This window comes from Zingiber officinale, chromosome 2B, assembly GCF_018446385.1.
Source record: "Zingiber officinale cultivar Zhangliang chromosome 2B, Zo_v1.1, whole genome shotgun sequence".
In the NCBI taxonomy this organism is placed as follows: domain Eukaryota; kingdom Viridiplantae; phylum Streptophyta; class Magnoliopsida; order Zingiberales; family Zingiberaceae; genus Zingiber; species Zingiber officinale.
The window spans coordinates 124,258,895-124,284,689 of record NC_055989.1 but is presented as its reverse complement, the minus strand read 5'-3'; the positions used below and the strand labels follow the sequence as shown (position 1 = coordinate 124,284,689).

The window sequence follows — 25,795 nt, the reverse complement described above, 5'->3', positions numbered from 1 at the left end:
AACATATATGCGGGAGCGAAATGGACCGTCAGTAAAGAAAATATAAATGTTATATGTTATAATAATAATATTTTCTATTAAAAATTTCCATTTTAACAATATCGTATCCACGCAAAATGAGACAAATCTGGCCGTCAACAATAAAATAAATGGTATCAGGATTTATCTACTTCCTTCCACAGATCTACTTCAGAAATCTCTGCCCTTTGCGTTTTTCTTTGTCGCTTCAATGATTTGTTCTTCTTCCTCGTGTTATCGTAATTGCTTCGTTGTTCTTTGATTGCTTGGAGCCCTACTTAATCACCGTCTGCCAATCGGGTAATCGTGATCTATTTCGTTTAGTCGTCCCATTGATTTCGATATGTTTGCTTCACTCTGCGTTGAATGACTCGAATTTTTAATTATCTTTTTATTGGTTTTCCCTATTTTCGGCTGCTGTACCTCGTACTGATTCTGAGAACTCACTGTTCGGTCTTTTCCCATCTTAATGGATTGGTATTTTCAGAGTTTTGAGGAAGGGAATAGAATAATTTGGTCATTTGCTGATGGAATAACTTTAAACTCTATGTTGTTGGTTATCTCGAAGAAAAGTAGGTTTAGGGTTCCTTTTTGGTGGGAAGGAAATTTTTTTTTCGGATTTTAATCTATTTCTCTATCGTTGACTCGCGATCTAGCCTATTGTATTGTCGAAACCCGGCATTTTGTGGTGGTGGAATATGATCGAATAGTGAAAAAAAATGTAGGCTTTGGTCCCTTTTTTCTTCAAAGGAACACAAAGTTGTTATGTTAGTTTGAATTACCCACTTTTTCATTCTGAGGAAGAGGAAACCATAAGAAAGAAAGAAAGATTAAAATAAAGTATTATAAGATGAGAATGCCCTCATTTCATGCTTTCTAATTTCATTGTTTTTATCAAAGACTTTTAAGCGAATTTGAGTACGTTCTTTAACTATCTTTTACCTCCTTAGGTCAGACTGACAAAAAGTCGTGATCATTGTTACTTTCTAATTTATTACGTGCCATTTGGTTGTTGATGTTGTTGTTAAACAGCACACCTTATTCCTGGAAAAGCAGCAGTGGTTAAAATATGAGGGGGTTCAGGCTGAGTCATAGTAGAGATACTGCCAATTTAGTTGCTGATGATGGAAGTTTTAGGATTGATGATGATATATGTCAACTCACCAGGCTCCAAACAGAGCCCTTCATCAGTAACCGAAAGTCTATAAGGAACCACTGGAAAGTTCCTGTCTCCACTACTTCAATGTTATTGGCAAGAGAAGCTAATCACTTTGGCAGAGGAAGGTTCTCTTTAGCCGATCGTTCACATGTTCTTGGTCGGTACCTTCCTATGGACTCACCCAGTCACACAGAAAGGATGTACAGTGAAGCATACACATCGCAATTCTCTATTGATGGTTCACTTTTCATTGTTGGCCTTAAGGTATGCATTATTGAGCATTAAGAAGAGTGTAGCTGAACCTCCAAATTCAATTACTTGGATGGATTTGAAGGCGTCCTTTTTGTATATATACATTTGTTTGATTATCAATCAGGGAAGCCTTATCAAGATATACAATGTTGAAAAAGGATGGAAAGTACAGAAAGACATCAATGCTCGGAGTCTGCGGTGGACAATCACTGATACAGCTCTCTCACCTGACCAACGGCAACTTGTAAATTTCAATATGATCCCATTGGTTATGCTTTCAATGTACTTTAATATTGGATCCTAAAGCTATCTTTATATTGACTAGGTGGAAACTAATGAGCTAATGAAACATTTTGATGGGAGAAAGCCATTTTGTTGTTCAGTAATGACACCCTTTAGTAATAGATCTTTGACAAGCTAATTGTGAAGTCCAAGTTGTTCATTTTAGTAACCAGTATATGGGGATAAGGTTTTGAACTCCATCATATGTAATGCTAACTTCTGTAGTCAATTTTTTGCAAATTATTGGACATAGGTTGTCTTATCTATCTTGCAGTATAGGTTTAAGAAAGAAAATTCTTATATATTTTCATATTAAATTAATGAGAGGAGAAGATTGGAACCATCAATTGCTTATAGTTAACACGATCATGTAGCTGTTTTATTTGAAAAGTGATCACTAAATTGTTCTCCAACTTGGAGAAAGTCTCATGGGCTGCCCTTTTCTACTTTGAGCTATGAAGGTGATATCTGTTGTTCTATATTAATGACAACTGGTGAGGTTAGCTTGGTCAAGTTGAAGTGAACATAAAGATTCTTGCATAGTTTAGCTTCACAGCCAACTGGTCACTACCTATGAACAAGCAACATGCTGCACTAAACATGGTTTAGGATGATACAGTTAGGTTGGTAGAAAAGAGATCTGGCTAGGAACACAGATTTATTATGCTGCTATAGACACTGAAAATGGTTAGGTAGCAGCGATGTGAAAATACACACATTTAGTTTTTTTGGAATAAAATTTGGTCATGAAAATGAAAAGCTTACCTTCACAACTGAGGATCTAATATTGCCACTATCACTTGGGCAGTCCAAGAAATTTTATTGTCATCCTCAATTATGTTAATGCTGTCACATAGGTGTGCAGTGTCACAGAGAAAACAGTTTTGGGCATGCAGTTTCCCTATGGAGCTAATATGTAGAAGAGTAATAGCATTACTATTCTTCTATGTTTCATGCTCTAATGTTGAGGGATCAGATTCATGATTAGTAATGAACTTACATCACTATGACAGGGATTCTAATGATGAGCTTGCCTCACTAACATTGAAGATACAACCTTTTAATTGCCATATACATGGTTTATTTTAATTAAATATGAATGACTAACAGACAAAAGAAGTCTCTATGATATACTTGACTGGCTCAAATTTGTATGGGTGAGTTAAAATGTGTATGACTGAGAGGTTTAGACTGGATTGTCAGTTTAGCATGATTCTGAATTTCTTCTTTTTATTATTTGGGGACGAGAAAAGGTTGGTCCTATTTAATTATCAAAATGATTATCTGAAGACAGCTATACTACTATATTCTTTGCTATGACTTGCCATTGGGGGATTGATTTGTTTATTCTAACTGAAATTTATTTTCTAATTGTAGGTCTATTCCAGTCTGACACCAATTGTTCATTTGGTCAATGTGTGGTCGGCTACAACAGACTCACAAGCAAATATTACAGTGCGTCTTACAGTATTTCTTTCTTTCAAAGACTTTTATTAAAATATGCAAGACTTGCTAAATTCAACGTCACAGATATGCCATCATTACCAGCAAAAATTGTTCTCTTTTTCTCATTTGCATCTTTCTTTCATCATTGTTCTTCCGTAGTACTTTGGTCATGTGGTAACAAAATTTCTGTTTTTTCCTGTGTGTAAGAGTGTGGTGGTATTATACTATTATGGCATACTCCATAAGGAATTGCTAATAGTGTCAATTAGTGAATCCTATTTTGCTCTGCAATTTAAAGTTCAATTTTGTCAATTTTCTTAGAGTGTGAGTTGGAACTTCTAAGTTTAATCTAATTAAGAAAATAGTGAGGATATTCTTTACCCATAAAAGATAGCACAACGTGACTTTTCCTTTGACAAATTTTTATCATTTGCACACCTGAGTGTCACCCAAGTGTCAGCTTACCTTTTCTTTACCACCTGAGGTTTTGAGCCATTACTTCAATAGTAGATTCAAGGTTTAAAATTTTGACCCGTGTCGAGGTTTTAATCCTGGATCAGAACGATACGGTTTCGGTACCGTATCGTGTCGTGTCGATATAGTTTCGGTATTTTTCAAATATAAATATATTAATTAAAAACTAAAATATTTAACATAAATATTTAAAAAATAAACAAGACAAAAAATAATCTTTTAAAAAAGGAAAATCTATAAAAATAGATAAATAAATTAAAAAAATTATTATAATTTTTAAATTAAAATAAATGAAATATAAAATTAATTAGATAATTTTATTAGGGTTTAATAAAGTCTCTTTAGATTATCTCCACCATAATTAGGTGTTGATTAAAAAATTAACCTAAGTTTAATTAAAAAAAATTTGAAATCCGATACCACTCACGAGCCTGCACGACTTCGGTGCTGTCGCAGGGTTGCGCAACCAGCCATGGCCGCGGGGATTGCATGACTCCTTCGACGCGACCACGTTGGTTATGCGACCCCTCTGCAATGACCGGGTCGCACGATGCCTCCACGGCGGCAGCGGAAGGATTATACAACCTCTCCGCTAATGTTGCAGGGTCGAGCTACCCCTCTGCTGTGACCACGGGGTCGCGCAACACGTCACACCTGTCGTGAGTCTGGTGCCGGGGTCATGCCGGTGCCGGTCACTGAGCGGAACGAGACATTTCACCCGTTTCGATCGTTTCAGCACGGCACTTTAAACCATGAGTAGATTAACTATCTTTGGATATCCCTGATTATGGTTGGGATCAAAGTAATTTATATAGAACAAAGTTGAACAGTTAAATTGCCATCTCCCTACTTAATTAACAACTTAGATATCCCTCAATTAAATTGGGCCTTCTTTATTGCAACCCACCTTACTCAATGCCTCATAATTATTGGAATGCTACCATTGATACTTTTAACAATATTACAGGTTCACTGTATGCCACTTGCCAAATGTTGACCACTCAAGCTACCTATAGTGACATCAACATCTTTGAGCTGGCCTTCATTCGGAGCTTTAAAAAAAACACCACAGTCATCTGATATGTCTTGAACTTTTAATATATTGGTATTATAGGTTTTACATTAACTAGAAATAAAACAATATACAAAATGTTTCTCTAAATAAGAAACGAAGTAAGAGAATAATTAAGATGAATGGACATAAAACTCTTGTAAGACCTGTAGATATTTTGGATCTATTATTTAACAAGAAGGTGATATTCTTGAAGGGATTATTATTAGGATAAATTTTAGGAGATTTAAACGAAGAAGAGCTTTTGAAATTGTGTGCAATTGTCATACACCACAATTTAAAAGAATTTTCATTGCATGATGGTATCACCAGTCATATGTGATCCATATGTAATGGATCAGAGTATTGACTAATTAGGAAGTATTTAAGAGATCTTGATATTACAACGTAGTGTTGCATAGAGTTCAATACAAATTAAGATCAACAGACCATATCTATATGGGTGGATATTTTTGAAGCCTAAGTACTTTATTTTTTTCTCACTGACTTATGCAATGTGTTCTCATATCTTCATTATATATATAAATTAATTAAATTTATATTACACTGAATGATCGAATGCCAAAAAATTAATATAATAATAATTTTGTGCAGTGTGAGTGATATACTTATTGTGAGCATAGTTTGTAGAATCACGATCCTACGTAGAATCGATTTAGGGTCAGGATCGGATCGGTCAGGATCGAATATTCGTGAACAAAACGTTATCATGAACAATGATTAGATAATTATACTCTCATTACATATAAATTAACTTTTTGCATATATATGCAATCATTTAACTAACACTAGATTACAAATGTAAAATTTAAATAAATAAATTTAACTATATAATTATATTTTCATATCATAAAATGAAAGAATATAAAATTTCTACAAACAAGCTTGAATTATGAGCTTGATAAGATATCTAATTTAAAGGCCAAGCTAAAGCACCTAAGCGTACAAGCTAACAAGTTATTGAATTGATTCAAATATGAGCTTGATAACATCTAAAGATTGGTTGATGTCACACAATACAAGTCAAAAAAGTTCATCATAAAATAAACCAAGATTATTGATAAAAACTAACTCATAATTAAATACTATGTTTAAATAATTTAAAACCTAACAAGATGAAAAATATAATAATAAAAATAAAATCTTCTAGGAATCAAAAGGATTTAAATAATATTTTGGGTTTCAAATATGGGTGGATATAAGCCTAAACTTTGATTTATTAAATCTCAACGAGCTTTGATTTGATATATTATACCTTCACTATATATATAAATTAATTAAATTTATATTACACTGAATGATCGCATGCCAAAAAATTAATATAATAATAATTTTGTGCAGTGAGTGATATACTTATTGTGAGAACTGATAATGGCAAGACCTCATGTGGGTACTATGGTAATAGAGATTAGATTGCCAATGGAGACAAACTCAGGTGGGTAGAATGGCATAGAATCTCTCAGGGTAAAACGAGATCATCATGTATCTAAGGATCTAAGGAGGAGGGAGTAACTTGTATTTAAATCTAAAAAATGTCTTTAGAAAATTGACTAACCAAGAAGCAATTGATGTCTTTAACATATAACAAATTAGCACTTGGCACCATAGAAGGTTAAGTAAAAGCAAGGATCAAGAAGATGTTACATGTAAATATAATGAATTATCAAGGTGTAAACTTCATTTTGCTAGATGTTTTTGATTCGCCACTTGAATGCACTGTATTATACTGCTTCGAAATTAAACCACTGTTGTATTTTCTTATCACTGATTATAATCTTTCCTCTAAAACATTCCATAGTATGTAAAGCGGTTCCAACCTATGCTAGACTGCTTGTTATTACTGTAGTGATAGCTCCTCTTTTGTATATAGTTGTAGTATTCAACTGGAGTATTCCATATCAAAGCACTCTCTGAATACAGGAGATTCATGAAGCTTTGGACTTTTCTGGTGGTGATGGAGAAATCTTCAATACATATTCAATAAAATTTTCAACTGATGGCCGAGAGCTTGTTGCTGGAAGCAGCACCAACTCGATCTATGTATATGATCTGGAAGCAAACAAGTTATCATGGCGCCTTCGAGCTCATTCGGTATGACAAAATGCTTTTACTATATAAATATTATCACTGAGTTTATGCCCCCATAATTTCTTTCCTTTTTTTTATCATGCTCTCCCTTGATAGATGGTCTAGTGTCGTCAGTTTGAACAAATTATCCTCTCAAGTTCAGTATTCTTGTGATGTATTTGTTCATTTATGTTTCTTCTGAAGTGTTTTTTTGGTTCTTTTCTAGGATGATGTGAATACAGTCTCATTTGCTGATAGGACAGGCCAGATCCTATTCTCTGGTAGTGATGATAATCTCTGCAAGGTGAGCTCTATGACTGCTTTCCTGCAAGAATGGCATTCATCCACATTAAATCCTTATGTTCATTTTTCTATCACCTCCAAAATGTTACTTAACTTTGTTTTTCTGGTGAGATTGCTTCATCTCACTATGATGAATGGGTAAGCTACACATCTGATGTTTGAATTCAGACTCATAATTTTACTAATTTTCCACTAGTGCACTTTCTTGGTCAAGTACCTGCGGTAGATTAAATATTTCCTTGTGGTATTTACTATGATAGTTTAGAATAGTTGTGCTTTTCTTTTACTTGGTAGATAATTAAATCAAATGTGTTAAACATCCTTCAGGTTTGGGACAGACGATGTTTTGCAGCAACAGAAAAACCAGCAGGTGTCCTAGAAGGTCATCTAGAAGGCATTACATTTATTGATAGCCGTGGGGATGGTCATTACCTAATATCAAATGGTAAAGATCAAACTACAAAACTTTGGGACATCCGGAAAATGTCATCCACTACGAAGTTGTACGTGCTACCTCCTTTTTCTGTTTCTGCTTTAATAATACATGTGGTCATATGTTTGACATGCTAGTTTATTTCTATGATTGTTATATCAAAAACTATATGTTCCATCAACTAAACCAATGTACTTTTTTAAACATAACTACAAAATTACACTTATTACTACAATGCTTTGCAGCTACCCATAAATTTCTTATACTGTAACATGGTGGGAATTTTTCCAGTTTAAATAATCAATAGAAGTAATTTCTAAATTTTCAGTAATTCTTGTTCTTTTTGGCTTTAAGTGAAGGTGGAATCACAATGATCCTCCATATGGAGAATATAGCTACCCAAGTGCACAGATTTGCACCATTGACCGTGCTGTTTACTTTCACTTAGAGAAACTAGTTTCTTAGCTTTTGTGCCCTATAGATATTTTTTATTTTTACCTTTAACAATTTTGCCCTATAGGTTACCTGCAAGTGACCTGTTAATGCAAATTAGGAATTTAGTTTTTTGTGTTTTTTTAGAATTTGTAAGAGTTTATTTTTCTATTGATTACAAAATAAGTCAATTAAAGTAGTAATTATTTGCTAATTGTCTTATTTGTGATTAAGGTATTTATTCTATGTCTGATTGAGTCCTTTAGATATACTTGAGCAATTTTCCAATATTGTGTTGGTTGACACTTTTAGAAGGAACCCAAAGATGATCATTTTTCATTTTTTTAAAAAGAAATTTTTTATTCTTTTTTCAATAATTTTGCACTTTTATCTTAATACTTCGTCTTTATCATACTAATCTTATGCTATTATGTACATAAAGCATCTTAATTTTCAAAATAAAATTTGATTTAATCCAAAAAAAAATAAACCCTAAATTAGGTCAACCCGAATCCAATATAATTCTAACACAACCCAAAAAACCCCAACCCGAACACGAAAACCCCCAACAGTAACGCTCAGGTCGGGTTGGCGGGTTGGGTTCATTTTTGACACCCCTAAGATCCCATAAATACGACACAAGATTCCCTTCAAAGTCATCCTCATGAGCAAACACAATAGAAGATCTACCTATGCTTTTGTGATAGAGTTGATACAATAACCTAGTAGACCCATCTCATATATCTCTTCCCCTCTACTGATATTGGAACCAATGCCTCTTCTCATATGTGGATTTGAAGGATATCTGCATTTGGTTCTCTGCTAGGTAGGGATCCCCTCTTCATCTTGTCCATTGTCGCCCATGAAGGAGAGGATTCCCCTCTACTTCGCATTGTAGCCAACTAAGAAACCACAAGGAACCTTCAATTCCATTAATCCATTGTCTTTTGCAAAAGTAACACACGATATACTTCATTTTTCTCACATGATGTGCTTCTATAAAATTCTCCTTCATCTTGTTTCCTCTGCTAAGTAGGCATTTTCGCACCCGCTAGGAATTGACCCTAAGACTTATTGTAGCAAATACCCATGCAGATACCAACTGCGTCAACCCGTGGGTCACCTATACTAGAACCCCGTAGACGTAGACTGACACTTGACTCCCAACTTCTTGTCCATGTTGATCCTTCCTTGCACCATTAGATCTCTTTTCCCCATTGTTCCATTGCTTCAATAAGAAGGTTCCTTCTTTTGAGACACTTGGACCTTCACTATACTCCTAACTTGTACTTGTTGATCTTCCATGCACCATTAGATCTCTTTTCCCCATTGTTCCATTGCCACAATACCATGGTTTGTTCTTTTGAGACACTTTGACCTTCATTGGATCTATGCACCAACACATTTCTTTTTATGTTAATGGCATGGACGTAGGTGGTAAAAGTTGTCTAAAACTAGTTTCTTCTAGTTGGTGAATCTTGACACATTTTTTTTTCCTGTATACCCAGATCAACTCGGAAAACTGGTTTCGATTATAGATGGATGGAATACCCAGAGCAAGATAGGAAATTGAAGCACCCATATGATCAGTCTGTGGCTACATATAGAGGGCATTCAGTCCTTGGCACTCTAATTCGATGTTACTTCTCCCCTGCCCACAGGTTGGCTTTTTAATAATATTTGTTTTTTTTATCTGTTGGCATTAGCAAAACAATGAGGACTTTATTTGTTGCCTTTATGCTTTTGCTAATCATCTTTTAAGTATGTTTTATGACTCTTTCTGATCTGAATATAAAGTAATTTGTTATTTCTGTGGTTTGTCATTTGTACCAGCACTGGTCAGAGGTACATCTATACCGGATCTTTTGACAATCATGTTTACATTTATGATGTGGTATGTAAGCTTAATACTTCTCTTTTTCTCTACCCCATTTGCATCCTACTCTTTCTTGTTTTAAAGAGTTATTTAATTTTGTGCACAATAGTGGATAAATTCTTAGCAAATGTATGTGTATATAATCTTGCTTTCTTATGACAATAGAGATGCTTGTGGTACTCTTAAATAGTGTTTGATATTGAACTGGAAAGTTTATCAGATTCAACATTATAAATCTTGATCCTAAATCAGTCCTAGGAGATCCCTCGGATCAGGATGGTCCAATATCACTCAGTAAGATAACAGGAGCTGTCTGACCTAACAGATGAGCAAATTACTTTCTTGTCTGGCTCATCCGGCTGTCATCTATTTACTGCACATTATGTGGTTCATATCACCTAGAATGAAATCAGACGACGAGGTATGTGTCGGTTCGTGTCTAGTAAACAACTTGGCACGGAGCAGTACCATCAGTTATTGGGTCACATCATTACCATATGTATCAGGTGATACACATAATATCTTATGGGTTGTTCAAAATTGGATGATTTTGTGCAATCCAAGTGTCAGTCCCTTGTCCCATAGGTAAGTACTGGGCAGGATATATTAGTACTCTAAAACTTGCTTGGGACTTCACTGGTTCAACACCTAAAAACTAGATTGCTCCAGAGACAATTTAAATCGGAATGCATTTATATAATTTTTTATATTAACCTAGATCATGCAAAACATTACACTTAGGAGATAACTTTTTACCTTGTGTTCATAACACACTGTCTTTTTTCTAAAAAAAAATAATCTTTGAAAAAAAAAACTTTTGTGTGATATATCTTTTTCTTAAATCCCTTAAATTGTGTTATAGGTGAATGGACAAACTGTGGCAAGACTTGAATGGCACTCTGAGATCATAAGAGATTGTAGCTGGCACCCCTACTTCCCTATGCTCATGAGTTCTTCCTTGGACTGTTTTATCGCCAGGTGGGAGTTCCCTGGCAATTCCCCATCTCCGCAGTTGGCCAAGAAGAGACACCGGAGGAGACATGCTGCTTGAAGCCTAGAATATTTTCACCATTATGCTTTAGCTAAAATCTGCAAGTATACTTGTAAATATTTTTTCCTAAACATGTTTTATTCTGTGAAAATTGGGATGATATAAGGGAAGTTTTCAACCTGCCCTTAGGTTTCTATGAAGATTTCATGATTGTCAATGCCTCCTAAGATTTCGAATGTGTGCTCACTGTCTCTGTTAGGTTCTAGCACAGAGGTAGAGGTATATGGTCATTCCAGATTTGATGATATCTGATCTGGTTAATCAGTTTTTTCCTAATGTATATAGACCAGCAAATAAAGTTAAATTTTTATCATTTTAAACAACCAGTAGATTTGTGAGACTTTGATGGTCTAATTTTGCTATATAATTATTAGATGGATTGTGTTTAGTTCAAAATTGTGCGTGAAAGTAGATTATATATCTTGGGATTTATACAAATTTATTTCTACTCCTAGGTAAAGTATTACCATCGAAGAATTTTGATCTAAATTTTATAGTGTTGGAATTTATTTGACAAGATAGCTAAAGTATTACCATCAAAGAATTTTGAGCTAAATTTTATGGTGTTGGAATGTATTTGACAAGATAGCTGTGTTAAATTGGTCTAAAATGAATTAAGTGATTGGAAATGATTGTTTAAGTTTGATTTTTTCTTTTTTAACAAATATGAGTTTGATTTAAACTTAGTTTGAGTTGATTTATTTATAAGTTGTAGAACTTACAATTTTACATGTTTAATTACAATTTTTTACTAATTTATTTATTATTTTTAGAAAAAATATTTATTAAACTGACACGAGTTTTATTTATAAATATGATTTGTAAATTTAATTTGTTAATATTATTTATAAATGATTTATAAGAATATTAATGAGTTAAACATAAATAATTTCAATCTTGTTGATTTAATTTAAGGAGTCATTTAAATTTATTCATTTAATTAATTTTATATATATTAAATGAAACAAATTTTAATCCAATTAAACGTCAAATTTTATTTGATTTATTTACGTGGCGTTTAGTTTAGGGGTTTGGGAATGAGAGATTGGATTTATTTCCAAATATTGTGTTTAGTTGATGGAAATAGAATCAAGATTTTAAAATGAAATTCAAAAACTTAGGTATTGATGACTCCGCCTCTTCCTTTAGATTTTGATAGGAATGGGAATGAAAATTAAGTTTTGGACAAAAATACCTTTAATATATTTGTTCAAATTTTCTTTCATTTCATTTTCTCTCTCCTTATTCTCACTCATATTACTTTCTCTCTCTTCATTTATTCTCATTACACATTCTCTACCATTTTCTCCCTATATTCTCTCATATCATACACTCTCTCTCCTTATTTTCTCTCTCTTCATTCTCATAGTCGTAACTTCCATAAGGTCATAGAGGCAACAGCCTCAGGGCCCAACCCAATAAAGGGCCCATTTTTTTTAATTATACTAAAAAAAAGATAGATACGGACCCTAAATGGTTGTTTAACCTATTCTCATGACTTTGAGGCACACACTGACGCATGACTCTTCTTTGCATGCAATTTCTTCTTTGGTGTTGCTCTTCTTTGCATGCTCCTATTTTTTTTATCACATTTTCTTTCTCATCATATTTTCTCTCTCCTTAATCTCTCCTACCATACTCTCTCTCCTCATTTTCTTTCATTACACTTTCTTTTTCTTCATTCTCTCCTATCACACTCTCTCTACTCATTTTCTCTCATCACACTTTCCCTCTATTCATTTTTCTCATCATATTTTCTCTCTCAGTACACTTTCTCTCTCATCATACTTTATCTCTCCTCAATATTTTCTTATTTTCTTTCATCACACTTTCTCTCTCTTTATTTTTACCATCATACTTTCTCTCTCATCATACTTTTTCTCTTCTAAATTTCTCCTATCACGCTTTATCTCCTCATTTTCTCTCATCACACTTTCTCTTTATTCATTTTTTTCTTATAATACTTTCTCTCACATTCAACTTTCTCTGATATCTAATGTTTTCTCTTATTTTTCACAAAAAAAAAATTTAGATTCATTCCTATTGAAAATATTCAACCAATCAAATATTATTTTTAAAAATAAAATTAATTTTCATTTTATAATATTATGATATTCATTTTCATTTCAATTCGTAAAGGATGGGAAATTTGTACGAGTCAGATGGATTATTGGACGTTATCCGACGGATAACGGATTTATCATTATCATATTTTTGCATCAATTTTTATTTTATTTTTTTTAAAATACAATTTTGTTTGATTAATTTTGTGTTTCTTGCTAACCGACCGCGTCCTCTTCAAAGAATCCAACAGGCAACCTAACCGTTGGCGGCCCTGACTACGACTAGGTCACCCATTTAAATTACTAAAATACCCCCAACTCATCGTATATATTCTGCCCATAACTGCCATCCCTCTTGCACGTGTCGCACTCGCCCGATTCCATACGCTCGCTTCGTCCCCCTTTCCTCAATCTTTTCGGCGGTCCCTCTCGCTCTCTCTCTCTAGGGTTCCTCGATCGCTTGTGCTCGCGCTGCTTGCATCCTTTCAGGTTACAAAGAAGTGAAATTTACTCGCTCGGTTCTCTCCGTGCGTATTCCTTTAGTTGGATCTCTTTCCGATTGCTTTGGGAGCTCCTTTTCTTTTTCTTTTAATTGAAGAGGGTACTCTGAGGGATCGGGGTTAAAACTTGTTGCTTTTGTAACTTTTGGACGAGGATATATCTAACGTTAGTGACTTAGTGTGTTACCGCAGGAATGGTTTTCATTTTTATTTTGTTCTCCTCTTTGTTTATTTCATCGTAATCAGTTTGTTTCTTTTTTGTTTATTGCATTGAAGTTCCTCTTGTTTATAGGGACTTTATCTCCTGGGTCATGTAATGGCTTGGCACTCTAGTTTTTTTTTAGCTTCAGTTTAAGCTCTATATTGTGTAGTTGGTGATCAGGACATGCATCCAGGTTTTGGCTTGAGGAATAGCCGGATTTATCTTTTGGCGCCGTCAGAAGCTGCAATTTCTTGCTGAAGTAAATTGTACGATCGATAAATGGATTTAAGGTACTTACTCAGTTTTAACTTTTAGCGGTTTGAAGCTACTCTAATCAGATTTTGGCATGCTACTTGCGTGCATGTTGGGTACATCAACGACGTTGCAGTATTGAATGAAGGTTTGATTTTTTGTAGGCAAAATTTCACAATAGTTGTACTCAAAAAGGAAAGAAACTCTAGTGTTTGAAATCTGAGGTTGTATTAATGTATTCAGGTGTTGCATTCCTTGTTTTTTAACTTAATTCCTTTGTCTTTTACATATTGAATATTACATGTCAATAGGTAACGTTTTTATAGAGAAATCAAGATGAAAACACGCATGTGGTCTCCTAATTTCCTCTATATTTGTGAAGTGTCTTCTTAGCAACTAGTGACCTTATCATAGATCTCCTTGTCTATTGAGCGATTAGCTCGCGCTTGGTGAGTTGTAGCTTGTAGGGTAAACTTTCAAATTGCTTATTTAGTGCCCTATCATGAGGTTCACTAGCATGAAGTGCATATATCCAAGTTAGGGATTGGTTTTGGAGTTGCATTGGTGAGGTTAATGGTGGCTCTTTCAGTTACGAAACACTTGTAGATACTTAAGAAGCAAATGAGCCTATCAAAATATAATTTCTTCTGATCTTATTATTTGATTAAGGTAAGGATTTCAATCTTGATATGGAGTTGATGTACTTAACAATCCCAGTGGGCTATTTGATACAAAGGGTTGTAGAAATTTTTATCATCATTAGATTGGGTTGTGGCTGACATGCAGATCTAAAGGACAAAATTATACCTCACCCTTATAAGCTACTAAAACTCAAACCTCAACGTCTAGTTGGAAAAGGTACAATTTTATTCTGGGGTGTTTTTGCAGGTTAACACTTTGTCAGCTGGAAGTAAAGTTGTAAAACAGAGTTATTTATTTAAGATGGGGATTGAGTTATTGTAACTCCTATTTGAAATTATTATTCATTATGCTTGAGAGTTCAATGCAATCCAGTGAGTCTTTTGTTTATCCTCAAAGCCAATACCTTATGTTGATTGTTCTCTTGGTATAATTTTTGCAAGCTTGCAAGATAAGTTTATTCTGGCAGTCAAATGCAATATTTGTTTATGCTTATTCTTATCTTTAGTCTGCCTTATTTTTATCATCTTTGCTTTATACCTGTTCCAATTTATTTTCGTTGTTGAAACCTTAAATGAAATGGTTCCAAGTTATACTGTAGACTGGTTTAAATTTAACTCTTAATTGATGGAAATTGGAACTTGATTTGCCTCTTCTTCATTGCGAGTATATGATAGCATACATTGACTGTCCTATATCCTTCAGAAGCACTCTAGCAGGGGCCTTTTTCTCTAGTATTTCTCTTTATTGGGGTCCTGTGTCTGCTAATTTTCCTGTTTCTTGTTTTGTTCAGAAGTAGGAGTTGTGACAGGGAATATTTTCTCTTTGATAAGGTTCTTTTTTGGTTTTTATGGGCATGGCATAGCCAAGTTCTCCAAGGAATAAAAAAATGAAGTGGTTATTTGATGGGTAGTAACTAGTATTGACTTTGGAGGTTTACTGTGTGCAAGTACGGGTGAGGATAAGTCAGTTGAGCCAATGTGCATCAGTTATCCATGCAATGTTGAACGCATGCTGATATCTTGAAGTTTAAGGTCATTCACGCATAGAGATTGGAAATTGGCTAGTTGATATTCTGATTGGTGAAAAACACAAATACTAATCAGGTCTTGTTCACAATGAAGTTGGTAAAATATTTTTTCTTCACATCCTTGGTTGGTTCAAAATTCTTCCATGTAATGGGCCTTGATACCAACTAGATATAATTTTCTCATCTTGCATTAACTTAGAGAAAATGTGTCTTTTTGTTTTAATTAATTTCCTGCAAAAAAGTCACTTCTATCGTTTGTTTTTATTTTACCCTTTCTAAGTTGGATATATGATTGTGTCAAAAGATGTGGTGGAATATGTGTCGTTTAACTAGTTAAATTAGTCAGGCAACCTAATCAGCATAATGCTTTGTAATATGCATTTACATAATAAATTAGGTGTATACAATAGGAACTGACTTTTCCTGGAGAATTGAACCCAATAACAGGTTGTCCCTTGGGGGTACTATCATGGGAAGTTGTTTGTTCCGAATGTTAGAAGTTGATCTTATGATTATGTCAATTACTTTCTAGTTGCCATATGGTATGTGGTGCCAACTTGCCATTACTTGCAACAGTCAATTTTGGCTTTCTTTAGGTTTCAGATAGGTCTGGATAATCATTTATGAGAATTTACATTTCTAGGTAGTTTGCGTCTGCAGTAGTTTAGAGAAATTTTCTTTTACCTACTTTTTAAGTCAATATGGTGTTTATGCATCTTATGGTTTCATAGGTCGAGGATCAGATGATATACAAGAAGAAGAACATAGGAAACTATTGTTGTATAATCGAAATGTTCTTCAATAGCATTGTTTTCAACCGTCCAACCCATAAGAATCATTATTAGTATTTTGTGCTACTATCATAAGACAGCGATGTGATAGATGCCCTTCTCCTTAGCTGTCTTCATGCATCCTTAGCTATCTTCATGCTTCCACGGTTCCACATGAGATGCTGCATGTTCTGCTTTATTTTTATGTTTGCAGTAGTCTGCCCGTTACCTATTTTTTCTCTCTTGCTGGGGAAAACATTGTTTTTGTATTTGACAACTTTCTCGTTCCAAAATGTTTGTCAGCATCTTTTGTTGAATCTGAAGATTTGCAGAGGTCTTCTTAATCTCCTTCATTCGAAAGGTGAGAACCTGGTACAGCACACTTAAACTATCTGTAACTCACCCTCACCTTTACACCAAGTAAATCCGCCTTAGTACCTTGCGCTACATCCTGACTCACTGTTAGAATCATGCCATTGCTTCTCGGTCACTCAGCTGTATCCTAGACTTGATACAAAAAACTATAATATTTGATGTCTAGAATTTTGTATTCGACATCTAAATAAATACCTTTGGTTGTCAGTTCTTATCGTAAATTTATCTCTACATGTTTTTTAATATTTTCAGTATCTTTTTTTCCAATTATATACAGACCAGTGCTTAAAGTAGCCAAGACTCTGTAGTGCACCAAGGCCATGGAACAATCAACACAGTCAACACATCCCACTGTCGGAGTTGTTTCTGGTGCTGCCCAAATAGCTTATGCCGCCCCTATGTATCAGCCGGCTGCAGTAGCTACTGGACCTCCACCAATGACTGGAGGAGCTATACCAGCCATAGCCCAATTGACCTCTGAATACCCCACTAACCCAGCCAACCTTGCAAGCCAGCATCAACTTGCTTACCAGCAAGTCCAACAGTTTCATCATCATCAACAACAACTCCAAGCTTTCTGGGCCAACCAGATGTTAGAGATAGAGCAGACCAATGATTACAAGAATCATAGTTTGCCGCTCGCTCGTATAAAGAAGATCATGAAGGCAGACGAGGATGTTCGGATGATCTCAGCTGAGGCACCAGTGGTCTTCGCCAAGGCTTGTGAAATGTTTATACTCGAACTTACTCTCAGATCATGGATCCATACCGAGGAGAACAAGAGGAGAACGCTGCAGAAGAACGATATCGCTGCTGCTATAACCAGAACTGACATTTTTGACTTCTTGGTTGATATAGTTCCAAGGGACGAGTTAAAGGACGACAACTTTGGGATGGCAAGGGCCGGTGCATTACCAGCTGTGGGTGCTCCTAACGATTCAGTTCCCTACTACTATGTACCAGCAGCACAAATACCAGGTGATCAAACGACCGCAGCTACTTTGTATGCAGTTCCACAGCCCCACTTGGCTTACATGTGGCAGCAGCCGCAGCTCCAGCCGCCGCCACATCACCAGCAGGCATCAGATGATGTGTAGATTAATTTGTAGTTTTTGAATGCAAGCGGAGTGTTCACTGAAAGTAGCATGCAACTTTTGATAATTCCTTTGCACAAGTGACTGCTGTTATCTCACTTGTAGGCAAGCTCTTCTTTTGGCTGAAGCAGCAAGAAGACTGTCGAGATAGAAAAGACAAAGCTTTGTTGAGCTTTCTTTAGGTTTTAAGCTGCAGTGTGGATTGTCGTTTTTTACTCATCTGTTTGATTCTTAGGCATTTTTAACATGTACTCTAAGCTTGCTCTCTTGTGCTCAGCCTCTTTGGCGCCCTTTGACCTCGTCCCTCTTCCTCGAGGCCCTTGTGACCGCATAGTTTTATCTATGCCTTCTTAGTTTGGTCTCATTTAGTTTTTCCAATTTACATTCGTCTCTTCTCCTCTCCTCGATCACCCTGCACTCAGCACCATTCATCCTTCGTCTTATCTTGGGGCTGTAAAATAGGGCGAAAACTATGTTTCACTCATGCGTTGGAAGATTTGATTTATTTTTTTTTGTCAAAAAACAAAACTGTATAAAAAATTTTTGAAAGAAGTTTTTTTTTTTTTTATAACCTATAGAAATGAGCATTTGTTTACATTTAGTGCAATAAGAAAAAATAGGTTCCACTCGGTAAGGTTAGGTGGGTTAGGCCGAGTGATTCTAGTGGTTAAATTGGTCCAAATGGTATAGTTAGTTTGATCGAATCGATTGGAACAAATGGACCAGACGAGCAACAGGTCTGTCATTTTGGGTGGGCAAATCAATACGAGTAAGAGCTAGACAATATGTAGAGCTAGTTAGTCTGGTAGGTTCAGTCATTGCATGGTTAAATCGTGTTACTTGTTCTAGTCTGCCCAAATTATGCTTGTTCTAGTATGCCCTACTGGTATTGTTGCGACGGTCAATATAATCAAACTTGTTGGCACAATCAATTGATGACTGAGTGGTTCTATCGAGCCAAGTTGCATGATCGAGCTAAATGGCTCTGGATGGGTTGATCAGTCTAGTTTATCTGAGCAAGTTAGACTAGAAGAGCTTGGTCATGTAAGTTGGATAAGCCAATTGGGTTAAGCATGTCACGTCAATGGGGTTAGATTAGCTAAAAAAATTGATAAGCCAAAGGGTCAAGCTCACCCTATACATTTGAGCAAGTCAATCAATCCAGTGCTGCAAGGCGAGTCAATCAAGTCACACAACTTGCATGAGCTAAACTAATCTGTCCAAAAAAAATTGGGCAAGAAAATCATACTTGGCACGCTTGATAAATTGATCAAGCTACGCTGCCTAGCAGTTGATTGGTTCGAGTAGGCTTGGTGTGTCATGTGGTTCAAGCCCTTGAATGAGTCAGATGGTCTAAGTGATCCATGTGGGTGAGACAATTCCTGGTGAAGGACAAGCTTCGCAAGCTACTTGAGCCAGTTGATCTTTGTGAGCCTAGGCACGCATATCAATCAGTACAAAGTGAGATAGGCAATCCAGACAATTAAGTCTAGCTCAATAATGTCATCAAAGAGCTAATAGATAAGGCAGAGGATGAACATGAGATTTACTAATTGAGGAAGGGCTCGTGGATTAACAGAAAAATAAAATCTAAAAAAACCAATATTTATTTCAGATAATTTATGATTTATGAATCTGAAAGCTATCATGGAATACACAATTCGTATTTGATATGAAGAAAACATAGAAATGATATGTCTTTCTTGTAAGTTGCAAACTGAGAAAGGAAATGGGCAAATCCACAGGCAGGATTTTCCTAGTCTTTATGTGCTCGAATATAAATTTGCATCGAACAAGTTTTCCAGATATGACACGAAAATAACAACCCATTATTTATTATCTCAAAAAGGTTTAAATGCCAAAAAAAAAAATGCATATAGATGAGTCATTAAAAATCAAATTCAGCCAAAGTTTGCATGGAACAGAGGCAATGAAACCTCAAGAGACATCTAACCAGAGGCATGGAAGTGATTCTGAAAATGAATATCCTCAATGCTTTGCATCCTCTTCCTCGCAGAACTTTGAGTACTGTTCAGAATCCATCAATGAATTCACTTCTCCATTGTTGCTCAATTTGACCTTTAAGATCCAGCCATCCTCGTATGGACTTGCATTAACCTTTTACAAAGACAAATGATAGTGTCTTAGTATTATCTAATGAATTAAGTGAATGCATCATCATTAAAAGAGTACTTGAGAGTTGGCCGTCTGTGATAAATAGAAAGCTAAGAAAATACTTCAGGTATTGATACACTAAGTAAACAATAACATAGCAACATATAATGCTTAGATTCTTAAAAGCCTATAATTATATTCCAACACATGGAATATTCTGTTATGATATTAATCGTATAACAGTTACCAATGTGGATTGGAAGAATGAACTTATGCAAGTACCACCTGTAATTTGACCAAGACTTTATTGCTCGTCATATTAAGTCGGTGCAGCTGAAAGAGATTGAACATGTAGATAGCAATTCATCAATGAAATCGATGTAACATGGGTTCCTCTATATAATCATGTTCTTACGCCCCGTTCATGCATCAGTGTTATTTGTAATAATAAGATAGTAGAAAAGATGTGTCTCATACCTGATACACCAAATTACATGAAAACTACGTGAATTTTTTATTCTGTGTCACCATCTCATTGCATAACCCTGGGATAGCTCCTATTTGATATTCAATTTTAAACTTACTCATTCCGCCACTCATGAAGAGAGCATGAAATAGGTAAATGTAATTTAGGCTTGGCCTAAACATGGGTAAACAACAACCAAAAGTGAGAATGCTCATAAACCTGATCACATTATACAATTGAAGAAGTGAAAAATAAACACCAAAGAGTTTCAACTGCATGTGCATTTCAAGCTAGAAATTTATCTCCTTTTCCAAGCATATCTCAGCACCATTGTCATGATGGCTAATTACTAATTTATAGTCTTCCGATAATCTGCCTTAGTTCTTTCAGAAATCTAGATCGGCCAATTGCCACAGCTATGGACAATGACGTTAACTTGGAAACAAGAAGTATAGATTTCTGACCAACCTAATTAACACACATATTAGCAGTTTTTTGACAACACATATGCTCATCTTCGCTTCACATTCTCTGATCGTGTTTCTCCAGATATACACAACTTTGTCAATTATGTAGACCAAATCAGAAAAATAGTTGGAATACAAATAACACTAGCTTGACTACTGCTTCTTTAGATGATCAAAAACAACAAAATGTGACGAATATGAAAAAATAAGAGTATTTATTTTACAGATTAATTAACAACTAATTTTCCAGAAACTCACCAACCCAGGAGAACCATTTAACTCAGTATTGACTTCAACAACTTCTCCAGAAACGGGAGAAATTACATCACTGGTTGCCTTGACACTCTCAACTGCACCAAAATTTTTCCCCTGATTCACAGAGGAACCAACTTCTGGCAATTCAACATACACAACATCACCTAAATGATCCTGTAAGGAAACACCACATCGATCTTGTAATTAATAAGATGGCACTGATACTTGATGGAACTAATCTGAAAATAAAATCACCTGAGCATGGTCAGTTATTCCTATTGTTGCAGAAGAGCCATCAACTTTAACCCACTCATGTGTGTCAGCATATTTCAAATCTTTAATAACTGTAAGCAAATATTTTGAGTCTTGTACATTTTTAAAATGACTATTTAATATACATGCCAAAATCTCTAAACCACTGTAGGCATATATATTAACTGCCCAACAATAGCTCCAAGAGACCAAAAAATAGCAAGTTTGGAAAATTAATTTTCTCATCATTTAGAGCAGCAGTGCAGACACACCATCTTAAATATTAGCCTAAAAGATAGGGCATGTGAAATTTAGAAATTGTGGTAGAAGATCAAGGACATGAAATGCATGCAAAAGTGAGCTACCGATGCAGGTATGAAAAGCTGTGATACCCAAACCATTCATTACAACATGGCTACATGGATCTTTCTCAGTCTCTGAGCACCAGATGTTACTTTTGTAAAAGGTATTTTAACTGACTTTCTTCCCTCTATTTAAATCCATTTTGGTCTGCCTTTATTATTCCCTTTGCACCAACCATCATAGTTAGCTCAATTCAGCATATATGGAACCATTTAACATGTTGATGCCACCTGAGTATACTAGTTCCCCATTTTTACCTCTACTAGAACTGCACCAAATGGACCACTCACTAGAGAATTTGGATGAACATTCTGTCAGTTACACAAGGAAAAGTTGGGAGGAGTGTATCGGCTCTCTTATACCCATCCTTAAACTTCATTAGAAAGGCCAAACACATCATGCCTCCGAATTATTTAGATGTCATTTAGATCTTTATATCTGATCTTTAAAAATATAGCATTTACAAAGACTACTATCTCCATTTCCCCACATAAATTTTAAAAATGAAACTTCCATAGCTTCTTATATCTAAGGCTTCCAGAATAGATCATTTATCATCAAATACACAAGTTCTTTTTTTTTCTACCAGAAACAGTTGAATCTCGCCATTAATGATGTATCTCCATCCTCTATTTTGCTCCCATCCACATCAAGAATAAACTAACCAACGAAGAAAGAGACGAATCACCCATCACTATCAAATCAGAAATAGCAACAAACTCTGCCCAGACCAAATTTCACAACCACATCCAGAGGAGATTTACCACAGTCACGATAGCATCACGCGATACGGATCCAGAGGAATAAAAAAGCAAGAAGCAAATCTACCAAAGATGTCCCAACGTTCCTTTTTTCTAGGGGGAAAAAACAGATCCCGATACCCCCTTCCCCATCCTGTTCATTTCACCACCGACAAAGATCTCTGTAACAAGAAACCAAGTGGAAAACTCCGAGGTTTCAGCAGATCAGAGACGTACCTGTGGAGAAGGCTCTAGGGCAGGTGGAGATCTTGAGGTAGGAGGCGGCCCTCGAAGCCCACATCAACCTGGACGCCATCGCCATGATCAAAAAGCCTGCGTGCGTGTGTTTTGTTATAGTGCGGATTCTGCCACCCCCTCTTTCGTCTCTCTCTCTCTCTCTCTCTTAATTAATCAGATTGCATTGGTCCGCTTCTCATCGCAGCACGTGCTTTGTACCCTGCACGAGGCCCAAAACAAGGGTCCAAATGGAATTAAGGAAACTTATAAATTATGTTCGGCCCCTCACAATAGGCCACTCCTGTTATCTTACATCATAAAAATGATTCTCTTTTAAGTAAAATTGTTTAAAAGTGATGCAACTGTTAGACCTATAAAATTATTTAAAATTATTCATTTTAAACGATTCAGTGTCGTTAATTCCACTATAAAATACAGATAAATAAATAATAGGGACATCTTATTTTAGCATAGTGAGGGGCATATTTTACACCCGTGAATTGATTTCAAAATTCATTGAAGCAATTAAATACCACTTGTGACAACCGTGAAGCCTCTTGAATTAATGAGTATGGGTTTTGATTATTTGAGGTGGGTGGAGGAGAGTCACCAACCAACCCACCAACCCGCGGAGTGAGTTGAGGCGGGTTGGGTGGATGGGAACCCACGACGCGTCAAAGAGATGCCAGTCGCTCTCATGGCAGGTAGGTGAGTGGGGGCGCGCGTTGGATTTAGACGCGCACATGGTCGCCGATTTCTCGACCAACCCATTAACTCTTAAAATTTGCAAAATTACAAATTGTACTTTGAAATTGGGGTAAACATGAAAAAGCCTCTCTCTCTCTCTTGTAATTAAAATCGTAAAACAAAAACACTGCCTTTTAATAATTATTAAAAGGACACCTTGTGTTTAATTCTGAAATTACCTTATTTCAGCATTACTATAATTGCTGCCAAAATAATTCCTTTGACTTAATTAAAATTAATACATATAAATATTTTTATATCAAAATATCTTTTATCAACTTAATTAGAATTGCCCAAACTTTATCACAATCACTCCAACTTAATTAAAATCGCTTAAATCTTACTGTAGCAATTTCAAATTATAGTTACTATGTTTTGAATAAATTGGAGCAATTTTAATTAAATTTTAATAGTTTTTAACCAAGTTAGTAAGTAATATTTTGGTATAAAAGTATTTTATGAATAGCAATTTTGATTAAATTAGAGTAATTCGATTTAAGTTAATTTGACCAAAGTTGAGTTCTATACACTATAGTAACTATATAGGTCGTAATTGCTACAATTTATAACAATTGTAGCAACTATAACTCAGTTTTTTATAAGTAAAAAATGTATAAATCATAAATATAAGAGTACACAAAAATTAACAATTAAAGTGATTTATGTGATCTGAATACACTTCTCTGCACATTCCTATAAATCCTCTCACAATCCAATCAGCCTTCAATAATGAAACTACTATTATGTGCTCTCCATATAATGTGAATTATGTGCTCTCCATATAATGTGAACCATCAAGATAGACATATTCAAAGAAACCTCAGGAATGCAACAATGTTCATTTGGCATGAATTATTTTAGGTCTCTAGATCTATTAGTCCTTTTTTTTTTTTTTTGTCAAAAGTGATTGACAACTCTTGAGGCCTTGGAATATTGATAGAATTAGGAGGATCTCAAGAGTAAACAATGTCATTTTGGCATGAATTTAATATATTTATGATTGTGAAGTACTTTTAGCCAAAAGTGTTTGGCAACGATCAATCAATTGAATTTGAATCCAATCTCTCTAGTAGATGAATTAATCGACTCATCATAGTCAAACATCTTTGCATGTCTAATGGATTTAGGTAGCATTTGGTTCTCTCCTAGGAATCGGAATGGAAATAAGTATCATAGTATTGTGGAATGTGAATGGGTATGAGCTTGGGTATCATTCTTAAACAATAATGTTTGGTTAGTTGAATATTTTCAATCGGAATGAACCTAAATTTCCTTTTTTACCCTTAGAGGAAAATAAGAGAAAAAATTAGATGGAAGAGAAAATTGAATGTGAGAGAAACATATGATGAGAGAGAAAGTGTGATGGAAAAAAATGAAAGAGGAAAAATGTGATGAGAGAAAGTGAGGAGAGAGAGCGTGATAGGAGAGATTGAGAAAAGAAAAAGTACGATGAGAGAGAAAGAGTGTTGAGAGAGAAAGAGTGATGGGAAAAAATGAAGAGAGAGAATGTATGATGAGAAAAAATGCAAGATTGAGGAAAGAAAGTATGATGAGAAAATGTGATGAGAGAGAAAATATGATGGGAAAAAATGAAGAAAGGGAAAGTGTGATGAGAGAGTATGATGGAAGAGGATGAAGAGAGAGAAAGTATGATGAGAGAAAATATGGAGAGAGAGTATGATAAGAGAGATTGAGGAGAGAGAAAGTATGATGAGAGAGAAAGTATAATGAAAAAATGAGAGAATGAAGAGAGAGATAATAATGAGAGAGAGTCTGTGTGATGAGAGAGAATATAGAGAGAAAATGGTAGAGAATGTGTGATGAGAGAAAATAAGGAGAGAGAGTATGATGAAAGAGAATGAAGAGAGAGAAAGTACGATAAGATGAAATATGGAGAGAGAGTATGGTAAGAGGGATTGAGAAGAGAAAAAGTATGATGAGAGAGAAATTATGATGGAAAAAAGAGAAGAGAATGAAGAGAGAGAAAATAATGAGAAAGAGTGTGTGATGAGAGAGAATACAGAGAGAAAATGATAGAGAGTGTGTGATAAGAGAGGATGAGGAGAGAGAAAGTATGATGAGAGAGAACAAGGAGAGAATGTGAAATGAAAGAAAAATTAAACAAATATACTAAGGGTATTTTCTTCCAAAACTTAATTCTTATTCTCATTCCATCAAATCCAAGGGAGAGGGTGAGTTTCATCCATATCCAAATTTTTAGGTTTCATTTCAAAATCTTGATTCCATTCCCAATTTCCCATCAACCGAACACAAGGTTTGGGAATGAATTCATTCTCTCATTCCCAAACCTCTAAATCAAACGTCACCTTAGAAAAGTGAACATAGATAAATTTAAAGAAATC

At 35.1% G+C, this 25,795-nt stretch overlaps 3 protein-coding genes across 17 annotated transcripts; 2 read left to right on the top strand and 1 right to left on the bottom strand.

Moving 5' to 3' along the window:
- Nucleotides 1-131: 131 nt before the first annotated feature.
- LOC122047015 (LEC14B homolog) lies at nt 132-11,188 on the top strand. Of its 2 annotated transcripts, none has more exons than XM_042608028.1 (10): nt 132-152; nt 1,051-1,441; nt 1,554-1,673; nt 3,089-3,166; nt 6,624-6,794; nt 6,997-7,074; nt 7,401-7,576; nt 9,447-9,599; nt 9,772-9,832; nt 10,677-11,188. In XM_042608028.1, exons 2-10 carry the CDS (start codon nt 1,088-1,090, stop codon nt 10,863-10,865), a joined length of 1,380 nt encoding a protein of 459 aa, XP_042463962.1. In that variant the 5' UTR covers nt 132-152; nt 1,051-1,087; the 3' UTR covers nt 10,866-11,188. The 2 variants fall into 2 exon arrangements, with proteins under 2 accessions (XP_042463962.1, XP_042463961.1); XM_042608027.1 differs by lacking the exon at nt 132-152 and adding an exon at nt 161-318.
- A 2,097-nt stretch (nt 11,189-13,285) lies between these two features.
- On the top strand, nt 13,286-18,035 carry LOC122047013 (nuclear transcription factor Y subunit C-4-like). 14 transcript variants are annotated; one of them, XM_042608022.1, is made up of 5 exons: nt 13,286-13,417; nt 13,824-13,920; nt 14,047-14,106; nt 16,625-16,682; nt 16,964-18,035. In XM_042608022.1, exon 5 carries the CDS (start codon nt 17,017-17,019, stop codon nt 17,791-17,793), a length of 777 nt encoding a protein of 258 aa, XP_042463956.1. In that variant the 5' UTR covers nt 13,286-13,417; nt 13,824-13,920; nt 14,047-14,106; nt 16,625-16,682; nt 16,964-17,016; the 3' UTR covers nt 17,794-18,035. The 14 variants fall into 14 exon arrangements, with proteins under 14 accessions (XP_042463956.1, XP_042463946.1, XP_042463949.1 ...); XM_042608023.1 differs by having other exon boundaries at nt 13,292-13,455; XM_042608012.1 differs by lacking the exon at nt 14,047-14,106 and having other exon boundaries at nt 16,974-18,035.
- Nucleotides 18,036-19,596: 1,561 nt separating this feature from the next.
- LOC122047014 (glycine cleavage system H protein 2, mitochondrial-like) lies at nt 19,597-22,850 on the bottom strand. The gene is made up of 4 exons (XM_042608026.1): nt 22,686-22,850; nt 21,349-21,437; nt 21,097-21,267; nt 19,597-19,908 (listed from the first exon to the last, which is right to left on the bottom strand). The coding sequence occupies exons 1-4, from the start codon at nt 22,768-22,770 to the stop codon at nt 19,780-19,782; spliced, it is 474 nt and encodes a 157-aa protein (XP_042463960.1). The 5' UTR covers nt 22,771-22,850; the 3' UTR covers nt 19,597-19,779.
- Nucleotides 22,851-25,795: the final 2,945 nt, after the last annotated feature.